Genomic DNA, 22,129 nt, shown 5'->3' on the forward strand with positions numbered 1-22,129 from the left:
TTTCAGTTTTAAGACCCTCATATAAAGTAACAAGCACACATAAGATTTGATTAATTTCCCGCAAAGTTTCACACATTGACAAGTCCACCTTTCCCTTAAGGTTTTGGAAAGCTGCAGAAAGTCTTCAAGAAGGCACAAAATAAGGAGTTGAATTAAAAACATGACAGCAATGAGGCAGGAATATGCTGCAAATCTGGGGACAGTGTCAGAGGAGTGTTCGGCATATTTGTTGAATCATTTGAATTTCTAGATATAATGTTGGAACTTTCATCAGTGACAGGACAGGCAAGCAAAGTTACCAATTTGACTGGTTGTAAATAAGATCTTTCTGTCACAGAATAAAATGCTGTTATTTTACATTTGCGAGTGGAGTGAGGAAAGCTATCTTGTGTAGGGGCTGACTCACCACCTTTCACAAGATCAACCACTTGAAAGGTAGTAAAAGGTGAAATATCAGTTCTGACAGACAGATCCGGGCAATTGGCAGCATCACACACCATTAATTGACCAGAAGCCGTTACAGGAGAAAAAGGGAAGAAGGATAGAGCCTCCAGCCTTCAACATTTCCTCATCTGTAATCAGAGCCGGATTGACCGGCAATTTTGGAGAAGGTAGAGTTTGCTTAGACCCACTTGGAAGATGCATTGTCTGATATAAAGTAACAAAGTCACAAACTTAATAGGATCCAATAAAGCAGGCTATGCTACCGTAGTAACCACACTCCCGCAAATTAGTTTATACAAAACACAAAATATGGCTATGGTATGATGCTATATAACTGTTGGAAAAGAGGCAACCACACTCCCACTTTGATGCTGTAAAGTAGTGAGCCAGAGACAAGAAGGTAAGTTAACCAATAGTATTTTATTCTTACAGCTCACCAAGGGTTAAATGGTTGGGTGCAACCAATCTTCTCCTTAGCCAATTAACTTCACTTAAAGTTCATAGCAAAAAAAACAAATTAAAGGGGCTTCCAGGATGTTCAAAAGACAAACTCAAGGGTTGCAATATTGCTTGTCCACAAATGAATGCAGTTCAAAACGTGGAGAACACAGGAATGGCAGCCTTTCTTTGTTTGAGACAGCAATATTCAGACTCGAGCGTTTTTACTCAACACTCCTGAATCGTTCAGAGCCTTCTTGTTCAAGCTCTGCTGCAGGTTCTCGGAGCGAACCGTTCCACACTGGCTTCTGGCTGGAATTCAGTAAATAAACAAACTTTCCTTTTCCCGCCGTTGGGACTCAGGCGTCTTCATCCGCTGTGCAGTCGGATTTGACTACAGGTCCGGTATGGTACACTCCGGTGAGACTTCCTTTTCCCTCTAATACGCCCACCGATATGGGGTACTGTTCTCGTACCATTCAGAGTCCACTCTGTCAGCCTCCTTCCACTCCTGCAAAACGAGACACAAGTTGAGCTGTTTTCTGATGCTTTTAACCCCGGTGAGTCTCCTCCACAGCAATTAGCGTTTGGCGTTCCCAGCCCTGGGCTCCTTACACCTGAGGCTAATTCACCTCCTCCCAGCATCAACTTCACGGAGCTAGCCTTGTATTTAATCCCCGCCTGCCCGGAACCCCATTTTTATAGAAACGTGGTTTTTCGTCTTCCTTGTCTGATTTCTATTCCCATATTCTGGCTTTTGTTTTGATTATGTATCCACTGGGGCATTCTGGGATATGTAGTTTGTGTCTTTTCTCTCGTGTCTCTTAAATTTGTATTGTCCGGTGTGATAGTTGATTGGTGGGGCATTCTGGGGCATGTAGTCTGGGTTTTTACTTGTTACCGCGTGTCTCTTAAACTTGTCATTAAATGGTCCGGTATGATAATAGACTTACCCCCCTCCCTCCTGTTTTGTTCCGTATTGGCCGCTATTGGTTCCCCATCACAGATGCGTAACTCTCTATGCACCCAACGTTGTCCAGGGTGCACTGCCCCATTTCCAGTGATGATCCACCAGTACAACTTAAGATGCCACAAATCAGGTCTACTCCAGATATCGAACTCCACACAAAGTAGTAAATCAAGGTGGCAGGGAGTGACAACAGGATACAACGCGTACTTATGGATACAGAGTAACCAAAATAACAACCAGAGCCATTGTGCAAGCAAGTAAACATGAACGGACTGAGGCCGTCCTATAGGATGTTAAGTCGAATAATCGTAATTCCCAAAATAAGGACACTCCCGTAGGGAAAAATATGTGTTACCTTGAATGGAATGCTTTAATGGAATGCTTTAATGCTTGCACTCACACCGCTACTTCAAATGGCTTCACGATGAAGGCAGTGTGGATGCCAACTTGCTGGTCAGCGGGAATAGCAAGCACTCGACACTGTGTCCTAGACAGCGAACTCTGAGTACAGCAGCTGACTCTTCCGCCCACTTCGGAACACTTGAAACACTTTCTCATACTTTGCTCAGCGGAGTGGGGTGGCTTTTAAGCCCTGCTGTTTTAGAGTGGCAGAAACACTTTTCCTAGGGGTGGTGGAGACGACCATCCAGTAAGACAGCAACACTCGAAGCACTTCCTTTACACATTATAATTTCTTGATCATTTCAATATTGCCCAGGGAGAGTTTTTTTGCAAAATGTGTACATTGATATGTCTCCATTTCATTTCAAGGTTTTCACCTAGAGTAATACATAAATACATCCTCTCAAATTTCTATACAGAGGAGAGTATAATTACTACTCTATTGATTAATTCCGTGCTTGTTTCTCACATTGTTTCAGACACCTTTCTTAGCAGGTACTAGTTGTCTATAAGTCTGTCACTAATTAATTTCTGATTCTATTGATTAATTCTTTGTAAATTAATTTAGGAATATATGGTAATCCTGTGAGGAGGACAATAGATCTATTGCTTGACCTTTTTGAACCTTGAGAGAGTTGCTTCAACATGTGTTTCTCTCTTGGTTTAAAATATTGATTTTCTGTTTTTGTTTAGGATGCCAATCTATAGACCACATCTGAATGTTATTCCTGAGGTAACATGCGAGAACTAATTAGCACATTCTATGGTCAAAACATGTCATGTTGGGCTTTCTTTACATTATTCAATTTACAGTTGGACATTGATTCTAAATAAAGGTTTTGAAGGTTTCAGTCTCCAAGACCATTACATTTACTGTTATTAATTTTGCTACTTTCAAACGCAATGTATTCTTTCTGTCGGAAGCGGGTGGCTTCAGGTGGTGTGGCTTGACGGTCCAATGCACACAAATTAGGTCCATTCCTCTAGTGACTGTTCCTGCTCCCACACAGAAGAATGCACGTTCGTACGCCACACAGTGATACTGTGACAGGTCTTCCCCTTTGAAGCTCCATTGTACATTGCTCCATCAGTGTAGGACTGGGGTGCAAATGATTACAGAAATATTGACATTGTGAAAAACTGAAGACCAAATTGTGGTTAGCACACTGTGCCCAAGCCATCCCGTCTTCTTAGAAACAAACATGATGAGGATTGGGTCTCTCTATAAATCTAGACCAGTGTGTTCTTTTGGATCAGGGTTTGGACCACACCAAAGCTAGTAAAATTCAGAGAAGCCCACGTGGATGTCTTGGCCCAAAATGGAGGCATTCCTTCCTGTGGATTGCCCACTTGAAGGATGAATTTTACAATTGAGTTTTCCAGTTTACTGGGATAGGATTTGGGGTTGTTTTACCGCGACAGAAATGTTTGCGACGGAAATGACTGAATGAGAAATGTACGTTACACAAAATTGTTCGCACATTTCCCATGCAGACATCCATGGTAAACCAACCCCAAATCCATACAAACATTAACCATGAGAGTTCTGTGCATTAAGATGAGACTGGGTATTCTTCCATTGGCCACTGTCTGTAATAAATGGCATAGTAGTCACACACCAACATGTCATCACTGTTTAACACAAAGAGAATGCTTGATTAATTTTGACTAATTTGTCCCCTGTTTCTGAATATTCGGAAACAATATATTAAACCGTTTATTTCTAGCCAAGAATATTAGAGCTACAGTACAGACTCTGAATATATGGTCTTTGACAGTTGAAAGTTTAGTGGTGCATACCGTGGGAAACTATCTAACTAGAGCATGGAGAAAGAGACAATGGAGTTTGTACAGCTGGCCCATAGGCCATGTTGCTCTAGTTGTCTGCAATAGCCTCCAGTTCCCAGTTCTGTAAGGGGAATGGGGTTCTACTATTATGAGATTGGTTGTGATGTGCACGCCTCAGCTCGGGAGCTTCAGTTGAGTTTGCCAGAAAATAATAATTGATTAATTATTTTATGACCCTGGATCGGATTTTGTATATCGTTATTTGTAGGCTGCATTTGCACTTGATACTGTACACAGCAGTATCTAGATGTGGAATTTTGGAACTAATCGCCTGAACCGGCCATGCTTTTTTTGGTTTTAGCTGCCTCGCCCTTGATGCATCCCCGACTCATTTCCACTCGTACTACAGGACCTCTACTCCCACATTTAATCATATTGGAAATCACGTAAAGCAAGTGTAGGTCTCACAGCCGGTTGATTTTGTCAGCATACAATCACTGTCAATCCACAAACTAGTTTACACAATCCTCTCCCGGTGCCACCAACCCTTCCATTTACCTCTCGCTTTGCATTCCCCTGTGGCTCTGCCTCCCTCAGTGTGTCTATGCTAAATCTCAGCAGGCTCCATTCCATGCCATTGCTGATGTTTCCTTTACTCTAGGGTACTGTCTTCCTGTGAGGCACCCAAAGTATTAGAAGTGGACACAACTGTGATTGTGTGCTATATGACACCGCAGTATGGGGGATATAGTTTACAATGAATTCCACACTTCCCACCCCCACCTTAAGGGAGATGAAATGTGGGAAAGTATTGGGTGCGAAAGGGGTGATTGACCATTCTTATTTAAATATGCTGGATTGGACTGAATATGGGGTTTTAAAGAGTGCTTCTTCTATATTGGCAGCATGATGCTCACTGGGAATACCAATGTTTGGTGGTTTTAGCGTGGGAATAAACAGGTCTTGAGGCAACAATGGAAAGCCGTAATTCGCCTTACTTTGAAGGGGTAAATGGTATTCATTCCACAGAGCAGGCGCCAAGACAATGAACAACCAGCCAATGCAATCAGCGTGGTGATAATAGGGAATTGAAAGAAGGTCAGCATTGGACAAATTTAAGGTATACCCAGTGAAATAGGGACTGGTTTGTTATCTTAAAAAGAGGGATCAGTTCCACAGTAGAATCAATACACAATACAAAGGATCATAATGGAGATCCTATAATGAATAGGAAATAAAGAAACGGTGGAGAGCATATAAGCCATATTATTGCAAGAACAGGCTCCTAAAGGAATATGACCTACTGAATGTTAAATTATTTGCAGACAGCAAGAAAGAAAGTGAGAAAATCCCAAATAAGGGGGGATTCCATAATCCACATGAGTAGGGACGACTACTGAGGCTACTTCTGGGCAACAATTGACAACAAGTGAAGGGAGCACCTTTTAAGAGTTTTAAAGTAAGAGAAGCAGATGCTTGTGACAGCCTTGACCAGGCAGGTGAGAGTAGTTCATAATCAAAACATAACCCAAGGCACCATCTCACAGGACCAGAAATTGGGACTCCTGAGACTATGATCCCACATGCAATCATCACCTCAGTTTTGGAGGTGTTCAGTTATGGTCCGTTCTCCAGCATCCAACAATGCAGACACTCAGTGAAATTAGATGTATTAGCACTCAGATCCTTGTCCAGGCTGAGTATCGCCCCTGCGAAAATAAAAGTAAAAAAGCAACTATGTACATGCATGAGCCACGCTAGGAATAGGTAAATATTAAAAAGAGATGGGAAAATACCAACGTTCTGATGATCAACACATAAAAGGTTCCAGGGAGGAGAGGAAAAAGGCAGAAAAGTTACAGCTTGAATACTATCCATCATAAAGGAACAGAAAGGAGATATTGTGTACTTTTCTGGATAAAGTAAAGAGAAAGCTAGACAATATGGACTGGATTATCAACAGTGATACTACGAAAAATCTCAAATTGTATTCACAGATCAGTGAAATTGAAAAACCATGGATGTTTGTTCAATTATATCTGGTAGAGTTTCCTGTTAGATATAGGACGCGCTATATGCGTGCAAAACTCATTCTATTTCCTACGATGGAGGTCTTGGGTCCTTGCAAAAATCGGGGTCATTCCGACCCTGGCGGTATAGGGTTAACTGCACCGGTAAGGACTCGGAATGACCCCCAGTATCTCCAGAGGTTGCCGAGAGAATATATATTTAAAAATTTAGCACAATTGTAGAAACCCTTAGGCATCTGACTACTGAGTGTACTTTTTTAGTGGACAAAAGGCAACTGTATTTGTCTAAGTTCTTTCAGGATGTTAATCGTTTTACCTCAACACAACTTTGGAATAAGATTTTAGAGGGCTATTGTGAGGTTTCATATGGATATTTTTCCTGACCCTTGTGAGAATTGTTTTTCTTCTATTGGCGTGTTTATGGATAGAACAGATATAATTCTTTTCCTCTAGCTTAGAATTGTTCCATTTCCCCGTATGAGCGGGGTCCATTATCTGGCGAATGATTCACCACTTATGAACTCAGAAGCATCGTATATTACAAAAAATCACAAGGTTAGACTTATGAGATTACTCTATCTGCTTTATTTTCTAGATACTAAAATCTGAAATGGTCAATCTAACCCTAAGGCTGCCACTTTGAAATTCTTACCTCTGAGACACCCTTTATCAAGTGACTATGGACAAGATGTAAACCACGTCTCACTCCAGTTATATAAATCGCCCTTACTGTACTTGAGTGTGTGCATAAGTTACCCACAATATCAATGGGAGATTTGGTTTAGTACATCAAGAGATCCTATCTCTGACTGATGATTTGGAGAATGGTTCTTGTCGGAGAGTGCTTTTATCAAATCATGTGTTGATTTAAATAATTATGTTTTACGACTTTTCTTTGTAAATATTGTATATAAATCTTTTGCAGAATTTGAATTGCCCCTGATGAAGAGTGTGTTTTCACTCGAAACGTGTTGGGCCTTCTACAGCTTCACCATCATGAATAAAATGAAGTCTTGTTCTTGTGACATAATTTGACTGAATGACCATTTTTTCAAAATGTTCTCTCTCTCAATAAATATAATATAAATACTCACCAGAAATACTGATATTTCAAGCTATGAATTGTTGGTCTGCTATTCCACACATATGAAAGTGTGCAGGGGACGCGAGTTCCCAAATTTGGGAACTTGTTTATTTTTCTGTATTTTGCACAACCTAGGTGTCAAGGTTGCATTTCTGTCCTCTGCACCTCAAATCTATTTTTGAACTATCTAACTATTCCGTATACTTCTATGACTTCACTTAAATTCTTCTAATAGGGTGTGCTTCTACTGTCCACATCTCTCTTTGCTTTATTTAAGGGGAGAAGACAGGACTGAGTACCACGGCACTGAGAAAAGCCTGATCAAGTAGCATTTTTCATTCAAAATCTCACCCCTGAAATCAGGTGAATCTAAACCCTTTTTTCTTCTAATAAAAGACGTTAATCATATATCTTGACAATTTATCTGTTGATGCCCTTTACATGCCACTTCATAGGTTGGTGAAGGATCAGCAAGTCCCTGACGCATCACAGCCTGTACAAGACAAAGTCAAGGGAGTGAACTTAAGGACCTTCTTTGCCATGAGAGGGCAGTATTTGTAGCACCAAAGGCAGTAGTTTGAAGGAGACCCTGTTTGGCACAGGCAGAGATTTCCATAGAGCAGGGGTCCTCTTGGAAGCACTGAGGCCTATCTTGGGCATGGTTGGAGGCTTCTAGGCGGTGCACCATCCACCTAGACATCACAAGCAGTGAGCAATCCAATAAAAAACATGGGACTTCAGGAATAGACCAGTCTGACCAGTGCAACCGCTCCATACCCTAAAACCGTTATGGGATTAAGAGGTTTTGTTACTCTCATCTGGATTGGAGGCTTCATGCTGGCTGCATTCACAAAAGTAACACATGCATTATAACACCCGGACACCCCATGGCATGCTTGAAGTCTGTGCTCCTCAATCAATCGACATTGCTTTGGCCCTGTTAAAAGTTTCTTCAACCCAACTGTTTTCCTTGTTAACTATGTTCTTCCATTTACTGATTAAAGCACAGAACAGCCTCATGAGGACTCAACAGGGGCTTTTGTCACTCTCTAAAGAAGTAGGTAACATAGCATTGCATATTCATATAGGCATAATAAGCAGCATGGGAAATGTTAAATGTTTCTTCATTGCTATGGCCACTCCCCCTTCAACGTGTCCATGCATTTAGTGTTCACAATGCTATAACCCTTGAGGTAAGACTTGTCTTCATGCCTCATCTCCCCCTGCATCTCCAGTGTTCCCAGTTTTCATTCCCCAGAACTCTGTCCATTCAGTTCCCTAACCCTCCAGTCATTTTCCCCGTGTTTTTGGCATTACAAGATCTTAATAATGAACTATTGTGTATGGAATTTGTTCACCGCTTGAACTAGTTACGGAATTTGGATCTCTATACCCGGACCTTGTGGACACTCCCGAATTCCGACTTGTGCATTTATTACCGACTGACTCAATGGATTTTTAATAAGACTGTTACCCGCGTTTCCTTATAAACTAAGGGAACAATATCTTCACCCCCACCCCTGCCCCTCCCGCCCCATGTTGTTCTGCACTGTGGCCATGAGGATATTCGGGAGGTTCTCACAATGAAGGGTAATTGCCATCTGTTCTTCATCTCCTATCCCTGGGTTTTGTGCGCATTATCAAGTAATAAACATAAACATCTCTGAGACATGCTTCTAGGATACATGCATTTGTAAGGGCTTGGTGCTTATCTAGTTCTATGCCTGTATTGCTGCTGTTTAATTGAATACTTCTTTTTGCCTTGCAGCTGGGCAGTCGTACGGGACACCCATTCCTCCCTACCTGTCTGTCCCCCGTGTTCCAAATGAACAGCGTCTGATTGATACCCGCTGATCTTCGGTCACATCCAAGGCTCTGTGGGGATCAGCCACATTCCTTTTCCTCAAGTAAAGGAGATAAAGGGAGAGGCATGGCTCTGTACAATCATCTCTAGCTGAGGAAGAACTCATGAGACAGTAAAAAGTCCAGTCTCCGCCTTAGCCCTATACAAGCTCTCGTCACATCACCTGCCATGTCCCTATCTCCAAACTCTTTCCCTACAACAGTTTTCAGGAGCCCCTGCTTCCTGACCTTGAGTATGTGTGGGGGTGATGGAACAAAAGAGGGCTCCTCTCTGCACATATGCAGTTCATTCACTATGTCCTTCGCGAAAACTGCCAAAGTTTGCCTGACATGCGTTGAATATTTTCTGGATAATATACACTCAAGTCATTCCTTTTGCTCAATAAGGATTAAAGGGCAGATGCCTACGCAGTATTCCTTACACTACTCTGGTAGCCACATTTCTGATTACATTTAAAAAAAGAAATCTCTACCTACCAAATCTAGAACATTGTGTACACTGTGGGACAGTCATGATATCATGAGAGAAACACAGACACAATGATTCAAGTTTATGAAAACCTTTATTTGGTAAAGAAAGGGGTTTGGAGGCTGCCTAACTTGCCCTACGTCTATAATGGGAGTAGTCTCAACCATCAACCAAAGGTATAAATCCAAAGTCAGTCAAGTAGTCAAAACAAGTGTCTGTGTTAAACCTATGCTTGCCCTCACACTCTCTAATACAATAATGTGTATGGGATTTGACTAAATAAAAAGGGTGCTTCAAAGCAAAGGTCAGGAAAGTATTGAAGTTGGTCCGCAGCTCCCTTCCCCAAGTCTTGAGCAACTTGGCATTCAGTATGCATTCCTCGGCTTTCACTGTAAAAGTTACCCGTTGTGATTTCTTTAATGTCACTGTTGTGCTCTCATCGATTGAAGACCAAGGGCTCCTGGCCAGCCCCTCCAACTCTCCTGGGCGGCTTCTCTGGCCCAGGAAAATGAACACCATTGCACTGACTTTACTCTGGAGAGCAGCTTTGCACTTAACACCCTCTGGCTCCATGGAGACACGGCTCCCTCTCCACGCTTTCGTTAGCCCTTTTACACTTTAGGCTCTCAGTGTCTCGGCCCTCCATTCTCTCCCAGCAGGTTTCAGGTTCTCTGGGGGTCCCAGTTTGCCTGAGCTCTCGTACTCTGACTTGTGGACCTCCTCGGGCTCCAGCTTGCTCCTCTTGTTTTTCTGGCTCACTCCTTTTATACACCAGTGGTTGGCTAACATGCCTCAGGTGTGCACGCTCTGTATTCAGTGTCTGACCTTGCCTGTCCTTATTAATGGGACATTGATAGACATGAAAAAGTTCCTCTGTTGGATTTTGCTGTGTTTTAGCAGAGCGGGGAGGTTTTGTGAAAGCGAAAAGGGGACAGGCAAATCCCTGCCCAATCCCAAAGGACCCTCCACCCACGTGATACTCCCTCGCTCGTCAACCCCCAGGGTCGGGATCCAATAGCGATGGCCCTTCCCTGGCCACCTGTGTAGAAGATCCCCTGGGAGTAGGGAGGGAAAGACCCTAAGGTTTTCCACAAGACCTATGGAGCAGACTTACAGGGCACCTTGTTGTCATAAAGCAGCACAGTCTTCACTCAGAAACCAAAAATAATTATATTGGAAGGAGAGATATGAAGCTCACCTTTCCGGTCAACACATTGACTGTTCCCTGAACACTGGTCCATGGGTATCAAGTAGTTAGCTACCATTCAATTTGGGGATGGTTCGCAATATGACTTTGGCTCAGTAAGTTAACATTCTTATATTTATATTCAATTGTAGAGAACTCATTGCATAACATAGGTTCCTCCCGGCTGTTGAAAACATATATCTTGACATTTGCAATGAAAACATCATGTTGGGGCAGGGTCTCATTTTATCTTTGATGTGGTGATTTTCGATGTGGCGAGATAATGCAGTGAATCATCTTGCATGACATTTTTGGGGACTAAAAGGTGCAGGTTATCTGTTGGGTTGTTATTAGGTGATTTGTATTCTTGTAGATAGTATGGTGCAGTGCATTCTAGGCATTTGCATACAAAGGTTTTGAAGGAATTCCTGGCCCACACCAGGGACCAATGTGTATTTTTGAGTGTGTTGGTGACTGGTTAGCCTTTCCTTGAGCTAGACATTAGCCTATCTATGGTGTTCTGGACATTTTCCTGTATTTTGATTCAATACGTAGTGAGATTCACTTGAAGTGGGTTACAGTAGTCTGGTGTGGAATTTACATGTGCTCATGCCACCATTGAATGTTTTGCTTGCATGCCGGGTTGGGGTATTTTGGAGGAGTTGCGTTTGAAAGAATGCCGATTTACCATGATGCTGACTTGTGAATTTGTCCTAAGATCAACTTGTTTGAGTGAAGTGACATGTCGTGAAGAATCATACTATTAAAATGACACATTATTTCATGCATTCAGATTGTATTTTATAACTTACAAATGTTGCTCTTTGTACACTTTCATTAGAGGAATGCTATCAAATTAGACCTTTGGTTTGAAGAGATATGACTTAATTTCCAAATAGGGCAATGTATGAGTAAGGATTCCACACATCACCTATTACATTATATAAAACATTTTAATAGAATCATGGAATATGTTTCAACTTAAAATATAGAAATTGAATGGTTGTATACAACTATAACATTTAAGACACAAACATGGGAAAATCTAAAAGCAAGTGGGCAATAGGCTAATCAGTGGAACAATCACATATACAGATCAGAAGACGAGGTAGATGGTAATGTAGATACATAAAGAATGACTGACCTGTACAACATAACCAGAGATGCACTTGAAGTTGGGAGGCTGAGGAACACCATCTATAAGCACTTCACCAGACAGACCATGAGGATCTTTCCTGGCAGCTAGGACATCCAACAATCTGGAGAATGGGAGAAAGAAGTTTAATGTTTCCAGTTTCAATGATGTCATCAGTTCAGTGATAACACTAACACCTTTATTTGAAAATGCTTTCAAAGATAAAGCATACATTCTTAAGATGAGAGAAATCTTTAGAACACTTTATTTGTATTCTAAAATATTTGCAAATTACTTAACAACTCTGGTGGCATATATCATGGAACTGAAATCATAAAATATGACGAGAATATAAGTTGAATAGTAACCAGTATTACCTGAAAAATCAGTATATTTTGTATGGGGTTACAATGTCTTTCCTGTAGCAATCGCACAATGTGGGCCTGTGGGAGGTTTGTGCAAATTCTGAACACTGTATCATTAATATCACATTCATTAAATTCTAAATTTGCATATTGATTTGTTTAAAGTGATTTGAAAGCTCAATTTACAGGAAAATCAATGCTAGCAAATAAAATATGAAAAGAGCAAGTTTACTCCAGCAGCCACCCCACTGTAAGTTAGGGCCGTGTCAGACACTGAAACATTACTCAAAAAAACAGACACCAAATGTGGAAGAGTTTAAGTATGAATTAGAAGAACAATAATGCGTCGACAGCTTCCTAAATTTGAAATCTAAGTTCACAGGGAGCTATGAGAGTTTAGCCAAAACCCTATCAAGGTATCAATGGAGAGAAGTCAAGGTTTAGTCTGATTAGAGTGTGTGCATGGTCAAGGGGCCTCAATGAGTCCACACAGAATGGCACACAATAATTCAGCTTAGACAGTTAATTATAAAAATAAAGCTATTTTAGAACACACTGAAAAATGAAATTAACAGGTAGTATTATCACGCAACACCTTACAATACAAATCTATACAATCGCCAGGAAGTTCACTTTCTATGCATCATCAAATAACTTTACCAGAGAGAGCAGGTAAGTAATTAAGATGCAGTAAAATTATGGGAACCAGTCACACGTACAATAGTCCTTTCTTGAGAAGTCCAGCCTTAAGTTGTATGGGGCCTAGTGCCCAAAACTCGCAGGTTCCATCAAACGGTTTCTCAAAGATATGAGTTCTCTCAAAGCATGCAATGGGCTTGTGCTGGTAATTCATTTCCAACTATTTAAAAGTTCAATCACTATGTATCAGAAGATAGGCAAGTTCTCTTCTTTCTTCCAGACCCAAGGCTAACCCAGGGGCTGGATACACAACCCAGGTTCGACGACCAAAGGTGAATAAAAGGGATATAGGAGACAAAGGGACTTGGTCCCAATGTTATCCTATGGAGGACAAGGGGGAACAGCACAGGTATGCTTACTTACCCCCCTGACACTGATGTTCCCAGACATTGTGATGGATTGTCTGGTGGTCGAGGAGAGTGCAGTCTTCCATCCTTTGTTTGGGTGAGAGGTATCCAGGGGTTGCCGGTTCGAGAATTCTCCAGTCAGGTGCAATTGCAACATGCAAACCCTGTCGATAAAGAAATGCAGATTCCAACAATGCAGACCTCTTCAGCACACTTCATGGAATGGAGGAAGATGAGTTCCAGCGACGATCACCGTTTGCAGGTGACGACAGGCACCCTTCCAGTCGCGGTCACACAAGCTTCTCCAGGAGAAGTTCAACTGAACATATAAAGCTGACATTTGCAGAGAAGGTGATTTGTGGAACAAGCTTGCGACGACCAAATGTTGGAATAGACCGTGAAACTGTGACGGTTCTGGTGAGGTAGGCCATAGGAGAGCTGGTCAGACCAGCAGGCAGTTCAGGGACACAAAGGCTCTGAAGGGCTGGATCCTCAAGAAAGCATCAGGAATAGTTGGTACCACTAGTCCAAGGCCTGAACAAGAAGATCTTTGGAATTCTGGCATATGAGCAGGCCTTCGCTGGCGAGGATGCTTCGACAATGCTGGAGTCCTCTTTGGGTCATAAATGGGCTGCCCTTCTTCTAAGCATTCTTGGATCCAACAAAGATCTGAAGAATGGCTGCAGGAGTCCTCCTCTTATCCAAACTCTGAGATGGATACCAATGGTAAGGATATGTAGCATTCAAACAGCTAGTAGTTGTACAATCAGGGACAACTACTAATTTCACATCCACCCCAATAGCAGACTTTCTGGCACCAGTGAAGTAGCCTGGGACTAGACAGTCACTGCCTCCCTTCCTGGGCCACACACTCACAAAGGCGGACTAGCCAGCGAAAGCAGCAGCTTACCTGGGTGAGTGTATGAATCTAAAAAGGATTTCCTGATCTTGCAAGGCAGGAAGAGGGCCAAACTACAATATGGGCAAAGAACAAGTGAAAATCTCGTGGCACTGACAATTTAGGGAACTAGCCACTTTTAGTAGCCATACACGGTAAACGTAATGTGCACACCAATAATAATGCAAAACCGGTAGAAATGTAACTGCTGCCACCGGCTTGTCCTTAGGCCCATATAAAGGTAACCAGAAATCCCATGTTTAAAAAGCTAGGGTGATACAAAAGTATCCCCATTGCAATGTTATAAAGTACAATCATTCAAAAGGGAAACAAAGTTTCCCAGTACTGAAAGTCCGAAGGACTAGTCAATTTCCCCATAACAATGATCAAAATGCAGGGGGAGTGTAGCTGAAGGATATACTTTGCTTCACAAATTCAGGACCCGATCAAAAACTAAACAAAAAGAATGGAGTTCCAAAGAACACTATGGAGGGAAAGTTGCAAAAAGAAAATCTGTCCTAACACACTCCACAAATAAATCAAGATATCTCATTGACACGCTTGCAAAAGCAACCATACATTTACATCAGTTGCAGGATCCTAGATAAGCATACTTAGAGAAAACACATTTAAAAATATAGCGCCAATATAAGAGTAAGCAAAAAGCCAAAGCATTAGAAATGTTTGAACAAGATCATCAGATCATTTTTAGGAAGCAGGCAATTCTGGAACCATTGTCATAATGGACACAAGGTCCTATACATGTAGGGAACCTGTACTGCAACCTAAGATTCAGGGTAACAACAATGTTACAGAGGTACTGTCTTGGTTGGAATTAATCCCAATGTCATTTGTACCTTGCAGCATTTTGCATGATTATTTAACTTAAAGCCAAATAATGACATCATTTTGGTAATCAAAAAATGGCGTAGGCCCTCATCAGAAGTTGGCGGTATTTTTGGCAGTAATTCTGCCAGATGGAATTCATGTCACCACCATGGTGTCCGGCGTAATTACCGCCACATAAGAGGTTGTCGGGAAAAAGCAGAACCCATCAGCGGTAATGGCAATTCTGTCCAGTAGAATTACTGATGAAAATACATTTTGAATGGCAAATCTGCCATCTTTCAGTGGGATTACCATTACCGCCAGATAATTGAAGGAATTACCGAACAGTCATTCCACATACAGAATTGCCGCTGGGCAGAAATAGCATCAGTTCGCAAACAATAAGATCAGCGGTGGCCATCTTTAAAAACACAATCCAGTTAAAATCACCCACTTCCTGTAGGCATCCAGACCCCATACACACAGGAAAGATGCAATGAGACCGGGAGAAAGCCATGGTCCCAGAAGGATGAGGCTTGGTGTCAATACACCTCACACCCCGGGAGGAGAAAGTGTCCAGTATCCTAGATATGGTTGGCATAGGAATTTGCACAAAAGAGGAAGGAGTGAAGTTGACCCAGGTGAGTACAAATAAGGATGTAGGGTACATATGATAACAAAACGCATGAGTGTCATGTGTGCAGCTGTAGGCCACACAGCAGATAAAACAAAGTGGTTTCCCCAATATGGTAGGGTGGGTGGAAATGGCAATAGAGTCGGCATCACCATAAATTGTATAATGAAATCACACCACGGAAATCAGTGGTATACCCTGCACCGCAATGTAGAAATCCTGCCGAAACACTGGGGCTTGGATTCCCTCACAGGAAAGCACTCCCGAAACACTGATGCAGTGACCTGGGCCATGAAATAGCTAGAAACACTGACATGCAGCTACCCTAAATTTGGAGAATATGTGGCCCATTTTTAGTGGCAGTCATGTCAACCAGGATTGATAGCCATACTGCTGAAAAACGACAGTATGGCAAAAATGGAAGGGCGATTGATGCAAATTTTATGGGGAAATCACATAGTGAGTACCTGACATTGCACAAGGACCAGTTCAACCTGACAGTGATGAATTGAATGCCCCTAAATGAATGTTGTTCCATTCAATCACGTGAGCCTTTGCTGCCCCTAGGCCTTGTCCATGGAGGGCACATGAACCCAAAGCATGTTTGACCCAACCAATATCGTAGGTCGGCATATTAAGTATGTGACACTGACATCATCAAAGTGCTTAAAAGGCAACCAGACAGCTTTTCTGTGGACGTCTCAGGTAGTCTAGCAACCCTGTCTCAATGACAAGTGGGCCATCATGTGTATTCAATCACAGACAGCCAATACCAGATGAATGTGGAAGAGCCACTACAACGAATGGTCAAAAAGAATGGAAACAACTGCCTGGAATGTCTCTGAGCACAGCTCCTTTATCCAACCACAGGCTCCCAAAGCAGCCAGGCAGATGACGCAAGGTTCAGTACAGCTGGACCTTCACCAACTGAGGCCGCAACTGAGGCGCACCATAAAACTGCAGGGAAAAGTGTGCCTTCACCCCATACTGCACAAAGTCTGGCAACCCAGAAAAGACACCAGCCATTAAGCCTTCATTCACCATTACAGCTGTTCATGCTAAAACATCGGTCACCATGCCTACAGCTCCAGCGAACTTACCCACAACCACCACTGTGGAACATGATAAAATAAGGATGCCTGGTTTGTTATCATTAGAGAATCATAAGAGAATCATAAGAGAATCAGTACTCTTTGTTACAGAACCATTACCCATTGGTACCCATCATTAGGGAACCATTACTCATTGTTACCCAGTATTATCCCTTTAGGAATGATTGCATCATGTTTAGTTATACATCATTGCATCCTGATTTAGCTATCCATTATACATTGCTGAAGTAGCATCATTATATTATCCACATATTAGACTGCCACTTTTCTATGCATTAGCCATTTGCCTTATGCATTTGAAGAGAGAAATAGGCCCTATTGTATGAAGGGTTTGCTAGTTATGATATTGCCATATATGACAATAAGAGATGCTTTTAGAATGATATGTTTGCATTATAGCGCTTGCCATTGGGAGAGAAACATGCTAGACACTAGAGTTTGCAATAGAATGACACTTGCACTGATGTCCCAGGAGGATAGCTCAGCGGCAGCGTGCTCGACTTGGAAACAAGATGACACGGAGCAACACAGGTTCGATCCCTGGGTCCGCGCTTAGAAACCTCTGGGTATTAAGCGCGTTATAAATAACCTATCATATCATATCATATCATGTATTTGAAGTGCCATGTAGTGCTTTAGAGACACAGTATATTTGCATCCTGACATGTAGAGATGATATGTATTATGCATCTATGTAGCGCTTAGGTTGAGAGAGAAGTATTGTTTGCACTAGAGAGAACGAATGAGGCCTGGAAATGACACACTGTCGTACCTGAACATCCCACGTAGAGCCATTTAGAATGACACATTGTTATGCTTTGTAGTTACACATTTAGAGATATGTTTGACACACATGTATGTATGTAGAGTGTGCAATTAGAATTTGCATTATGCTTTGGGGATAGTGCTTGGTATTGTTTGAATGTGTTAGGCACTATATTCGAGAATAGAGAAAGTATTTGGCTGGCCTTAGAAGCCATTTCTGATGGAGACACAGAAGCGCCACTGGGATCTGTGCGGGGAGATGTTATGGTACAGTGAAAGAAGGAATTCATAAACATTTGCTTGGCAGACAGATAACACGAACCCTTGTCCGAGTGGGGAGAGCGAAGGAGGCTAATCAGCATGACATGGCTGGTGTGCCGCGGAGACAGCAAAGGTTGGGGCCATGGAGGGAGTGACATGGGGAGATGGGAGAAGTGCTTTTTGCATGAGGAGAGATGGCCTATTCTCTGACAGAGAGAGGGATTTTGTGATGCCAACAGTGGAGTGAATGGAGAAATGGAGGGAATTAGATGGTGTTTAGCAGGCACCGCACGCGGAAGGCCAAGCCAGAGATATGATGTCCTATGTCACTTTGACACAGAACACGTAGTGACCAGAACATGAGACAGAACATAACAGAGACTGACAGGCACTGCCTGAATATAGAATGCTGAAGAGACATTCTTAGTTGAGAATGTTTAAAGTAACCATGGGAATGAGTGTGTCATTGTAAAGTATAACCAGAAGCTGAAGGGGATAGAGTTGCTGTAGTTCTTGGTAGTTGCTGGTAGTCGCTATTGGAGAATGGGGTTAGATACAGATGGAGTTCGTTCAAGCTAGTTGCTGATGGAGTTTTGGATGGAGGTGCAGTCCTGAGAATGAGGGAGAGATGTCTTGGTGCAGCAGAATCTGATGGCTTGGCAGAGTTTGGCAGAGCTTGGCAGTGACCAGATCTTGAGGGGCCTGCCACTGACTGGCTGATTGCAGAGTTGTGCATAGAGGAGAGACCTGACAGACAGAGCTGGAGACAGAGAGATGCACAAGCAAATGGGAAGTATGGTTCATGGCGCAGACAAACTGATTGATTACAACCAGTGGGTGGCTTTGTTGATGGGTTTGGGGAGGACATGGCATCTGAAGGGGAGGTGCCCAAGCCAAATGAGTGGGAACAGAATGGTGTGCCATGGAGGTTGGGGGGACGGGCATCCCTGTCCACCCGCCTAGAATTAGGCCCATGATTAGAATGTGACACCATCTAGTTTTTGGTCAGACACTCACACAAAGAGCTTTGAGTTTGGGAAAGGGGAGTCAGACGGGGATTGTCTTAAGAGAGTGAGTGTGAAGCATGGTGTGGATTGGATTGGAGAGGTTCGATTCTGTATGAAGGAGAGGATTGCTGGATGTTTGACGCTTGCATTTAGCTTGCATTAGAATCACAGGCTTGCATTAGACTACATTAGAATCACAGGCTTGCATCACAGGCTTGCATTAGGAACCTGAAAGGCTTATAGTTAATGCATGGTAGATGTGCACCAGAAGCATAAAAGGTGCAAATTCGATATTGGCTAGAGTTTTAGCATTGTCTGCATTATGCTTTGCTATGCATAAATAAATGTATTCCATTGTTATAATTGAATCGATTCATGTGTTTTCTGTGTGTCTTGTGTTTTGTGTCCATAGGAGTAAGATAGGTGTATGTTGTTAGAAGTAGGTTAGGAGTAACAGAGTGCACACAGGGCCTGAGATACGAGAGCAGGGGGGGTGTAGGAATCCACACACCCCCCTGGAAGATTGTCTAAGATTGTCTAAGACCGGTGCATGGTTGCCCGGGGAGGGGGGGCAAGACGATGGTAGGGATTTTGTTTTCCAAACTAACACCACTGCTGGTCAAGCCACAGGCACCCAGGAGACTGCCCCAGTCACTATTGTCATTACCAGCACACTGTATGGTTGCATCCTGAGCGGACTACATTCCTGCACCCAACATCCTTCCCAGCATTGAACCCCCACCTCTGCTTTTCTATGCTCCGCATCTGCTCGGGGTCCACTGTGGCAGCCCGATATAGACACAGATATAGGCACAGAGTCTGAAGAGTCTGCAGCTGATGGGGATGATGTAAGTGGGATAAACACCCTGTGTGATGCACACTCCCCTATCCACCCACTAGATCAGCTGCCCCAAGAAACCCTGACAGCCGTATGGGGAAAGGCTCACAAGGATGGGGAAGTGGCAGCCAAGAATTGAGGAGCTCACAGATCTATAACTGCAGCATACCCAAGCAATGCAGCAAGTAGTGGAGGGTGCACCTCACAGGATGAAAAGGGAACTTGGCCTCCACTGCAGCCACCTCACGGAAACCAACATCTTCAAATACTGTGGTTAGCCAGAGAGTGTGAGAACTTACTGAAAGCCTTTCTGCAGGCAACAAATCAATGCAACATGCTCTGCTGCACATCCGTGAGCTTTATTCCATTAGCTCCACTTCATCCACGCCAAAGAGGGTTCCCTTGCAGCCAGTCCAAAACACAGGTCTCAAGGCACTGCCACGCATACACCTAAGTCTCCATCTGGTCCAGGGAAGTGCGGCAAGAAGTAACACACCTGTCTGTGGACACTGAGTTGTGAGTGAGGGTGGAGGGAGGACATGGGTGTTGGGGAGGGGGGGGGAAGTAGGACATGAATGTTGGGGAGTGAGAGTCACGGCTGGACATGGGTTCCACATACTTAATAAATAGAGTTTGCATCACAAGTAAAGTTCTGGTAGTTTTTTGGGCTGTGTCATATATTTACTAGAATTTATCTATGTACATTGTGAAGTGTGTATATTTTATGTCAGAAAAAATTGTCCATCAATTATTGTTGCTGCATGCGCCCACCTTTCCTTTTGCATGGCCAGCTGGTGCTGGTCTGGCAGCCCATTTCCTCGTCACCATCCTCCTTTGAGTCTGCCTTTGCCACTTCCCCCTGAGCAAGCAAAGGTACATTTCTCCTGGTGTACATACTATGCAGCATCACAAACACAAGGACTATCTTCCCAACCTTCTCTGGAGTGTACATAAGTGGCCTTTCAGTCCGGTGGATGCACCCGAATCTTCCTTTCAAGACTCCAAATGTGCATTCTGTGCATACCATGGTGCTTGTGGGTGCCTCTTTGTAGGCAATTTCATGTGGCACTCCAGGGTTCCTTGTTAGAGTCATGAGCAATGCTAGTTGTGGGAGGCAGTGTCACCTGCAAATGGATTGTGACTGTTTCACTTGCAATGGTTGTACTTCCCTGTCATGACTAAGTGATACATGCTTTTCACTTCCATGCAGTTATTTGAGTGCACTCTAGTGCTATCGGTGTGAGTTTCCTTTGCATTTGACAATGCATGATGAAATGTGCCCCTCCTGCTCTGCTTCATATGTATGCACCCCACAATCTGCCTTCCGCTATTGCCCCTGCACATCCCAATGGTTGCTTTGCATTTTCTTGTCTGCCTTTTCCTTGGTCATTGTAGTGTATTTGATGTGTGCTTGTGGCAGTGTGTTTAATTGGTGTTTTGTATCTGTCTGGACAGTTGTGTGATGACAGGGAATGGTGAGTGCTTTCCTTTCTTCTTCCATGAGTGGCCACCTGGGCCCGGCATCAAATCGGAGGCACAGTAGTGGGGGCTCTCCACCACTGAAATGCACACTCAGTTATGGTGTCCTATTCATTCTGACACTTGTGTTCCCTTCAGCCCAGTTGCTTTAGTGTGGAGGGGGCATGACATGGGGTGTTTGTGAGGCCATGTGGATCATGCCACAGGATACTTTGTGCTACATGTGCATAGTGGATATCCCCACCCCCTTCACTTCCACATTCACCTTTGTGGATGCATACCCAGGATCCAAGTGTTCTCTCCTCTGTGGGTCTCCATGTATCCTGGCAAGTTGCTGCTCTGTAGTACTATGGTCACATTGCACCTTCAGGGTAGGGTACTGTTTCCTATTTCGAAAACACATGCTCTGATATCTGTGGTGCCACCAATGCCACATGTGTGCAGTGCAGAGCTATTATGCTTGGGAAGTGGGCAGTGGCTTATCATCTGGCCTTCGTGGCATGCACCCCAGCAGGGGTGTTGGGCAGAGAGATGTGCTGGTGCACATGATTCATTATTGCACCCAGCACGTGCGCCAGCACTTTTTAAAATGTTGGTTGTGACATACCAGGCAGCATATGGATGTTGTGTGGATATGATCCTGTGACACAGAAGTGCAGGACTTATACCAGATTCAGCAGCAGTGGTATGGTTGTTTGTATATTGATGGTAGTCTCAATGTTAGGCTGAATAAGGTTGACAAGGTCTGCAATGGCTAACGGTTGAGGTGATACAATGTCATCAACTGTGCATTGTCAATGCCAAGGGCAATGGTTTGACTCTGGGAATAAGTGCCCTCCTTCCAACGCATCTCCTCCACCTTGGCCCTGGTGGGTCCCTTTGCATCTTTTAACACTCATGCATAGGTGCATTATAAATGAAAAAACATTAATTCATTCATTCCTTTGTTGCTACTGGTGTGCTAACCTCTCCAAGTCAATGGGCCTCATTAAGAGGTCGGCAGTAACCCGCCGGTGGGTTGCCGCCGACCCCGAAACACTGAATCTGCCACCTGACTTCCCAGTGCCCCTGGGACTTTCCAAGTCCT

At 43.3% G+C, this 22,129-nt stretch overlaps 1 protein-coding gene across 1 annotated transcript in view; it reads right to left on the minus strand.

Moving 5' to 3' along the window:
- Positions 1 to 22,129, minus strand: part of LOC138515171 (broad substrate specificity ATP-binding cassette transporter ABCG2-like) — an 861,659-nt gene that overhangs the window by 698,198 nt on the left and 141,332 nt on the right. The window contains exon 3 of the mRNA XM_069630157.1: positions 11,819 to 11,933. Coding sequence (XP_069486258.1) covers positions 11,819 to 11,933 — 115 coding nt within the window. The remainder of the gene's footprint in view (positions 1 to 11,818; positions 11,934 to 22,129) is intronic.

Source organism: Ambystoma mexicanum, chromosome 6q (genome assembly GCF_040938575.1).
Source record: "Ambystoma mexicanum isolate Mex_15411 chromosome 6q, UKY_AmexF1_1, whole genome shotgun sequence".
Lineage (NCBI taxonomy): Eukaryota > Metazoa > Chordata > Amphibia > Caudata > Ambystomatidae > Ambystoma > Ambystoma mexicanum.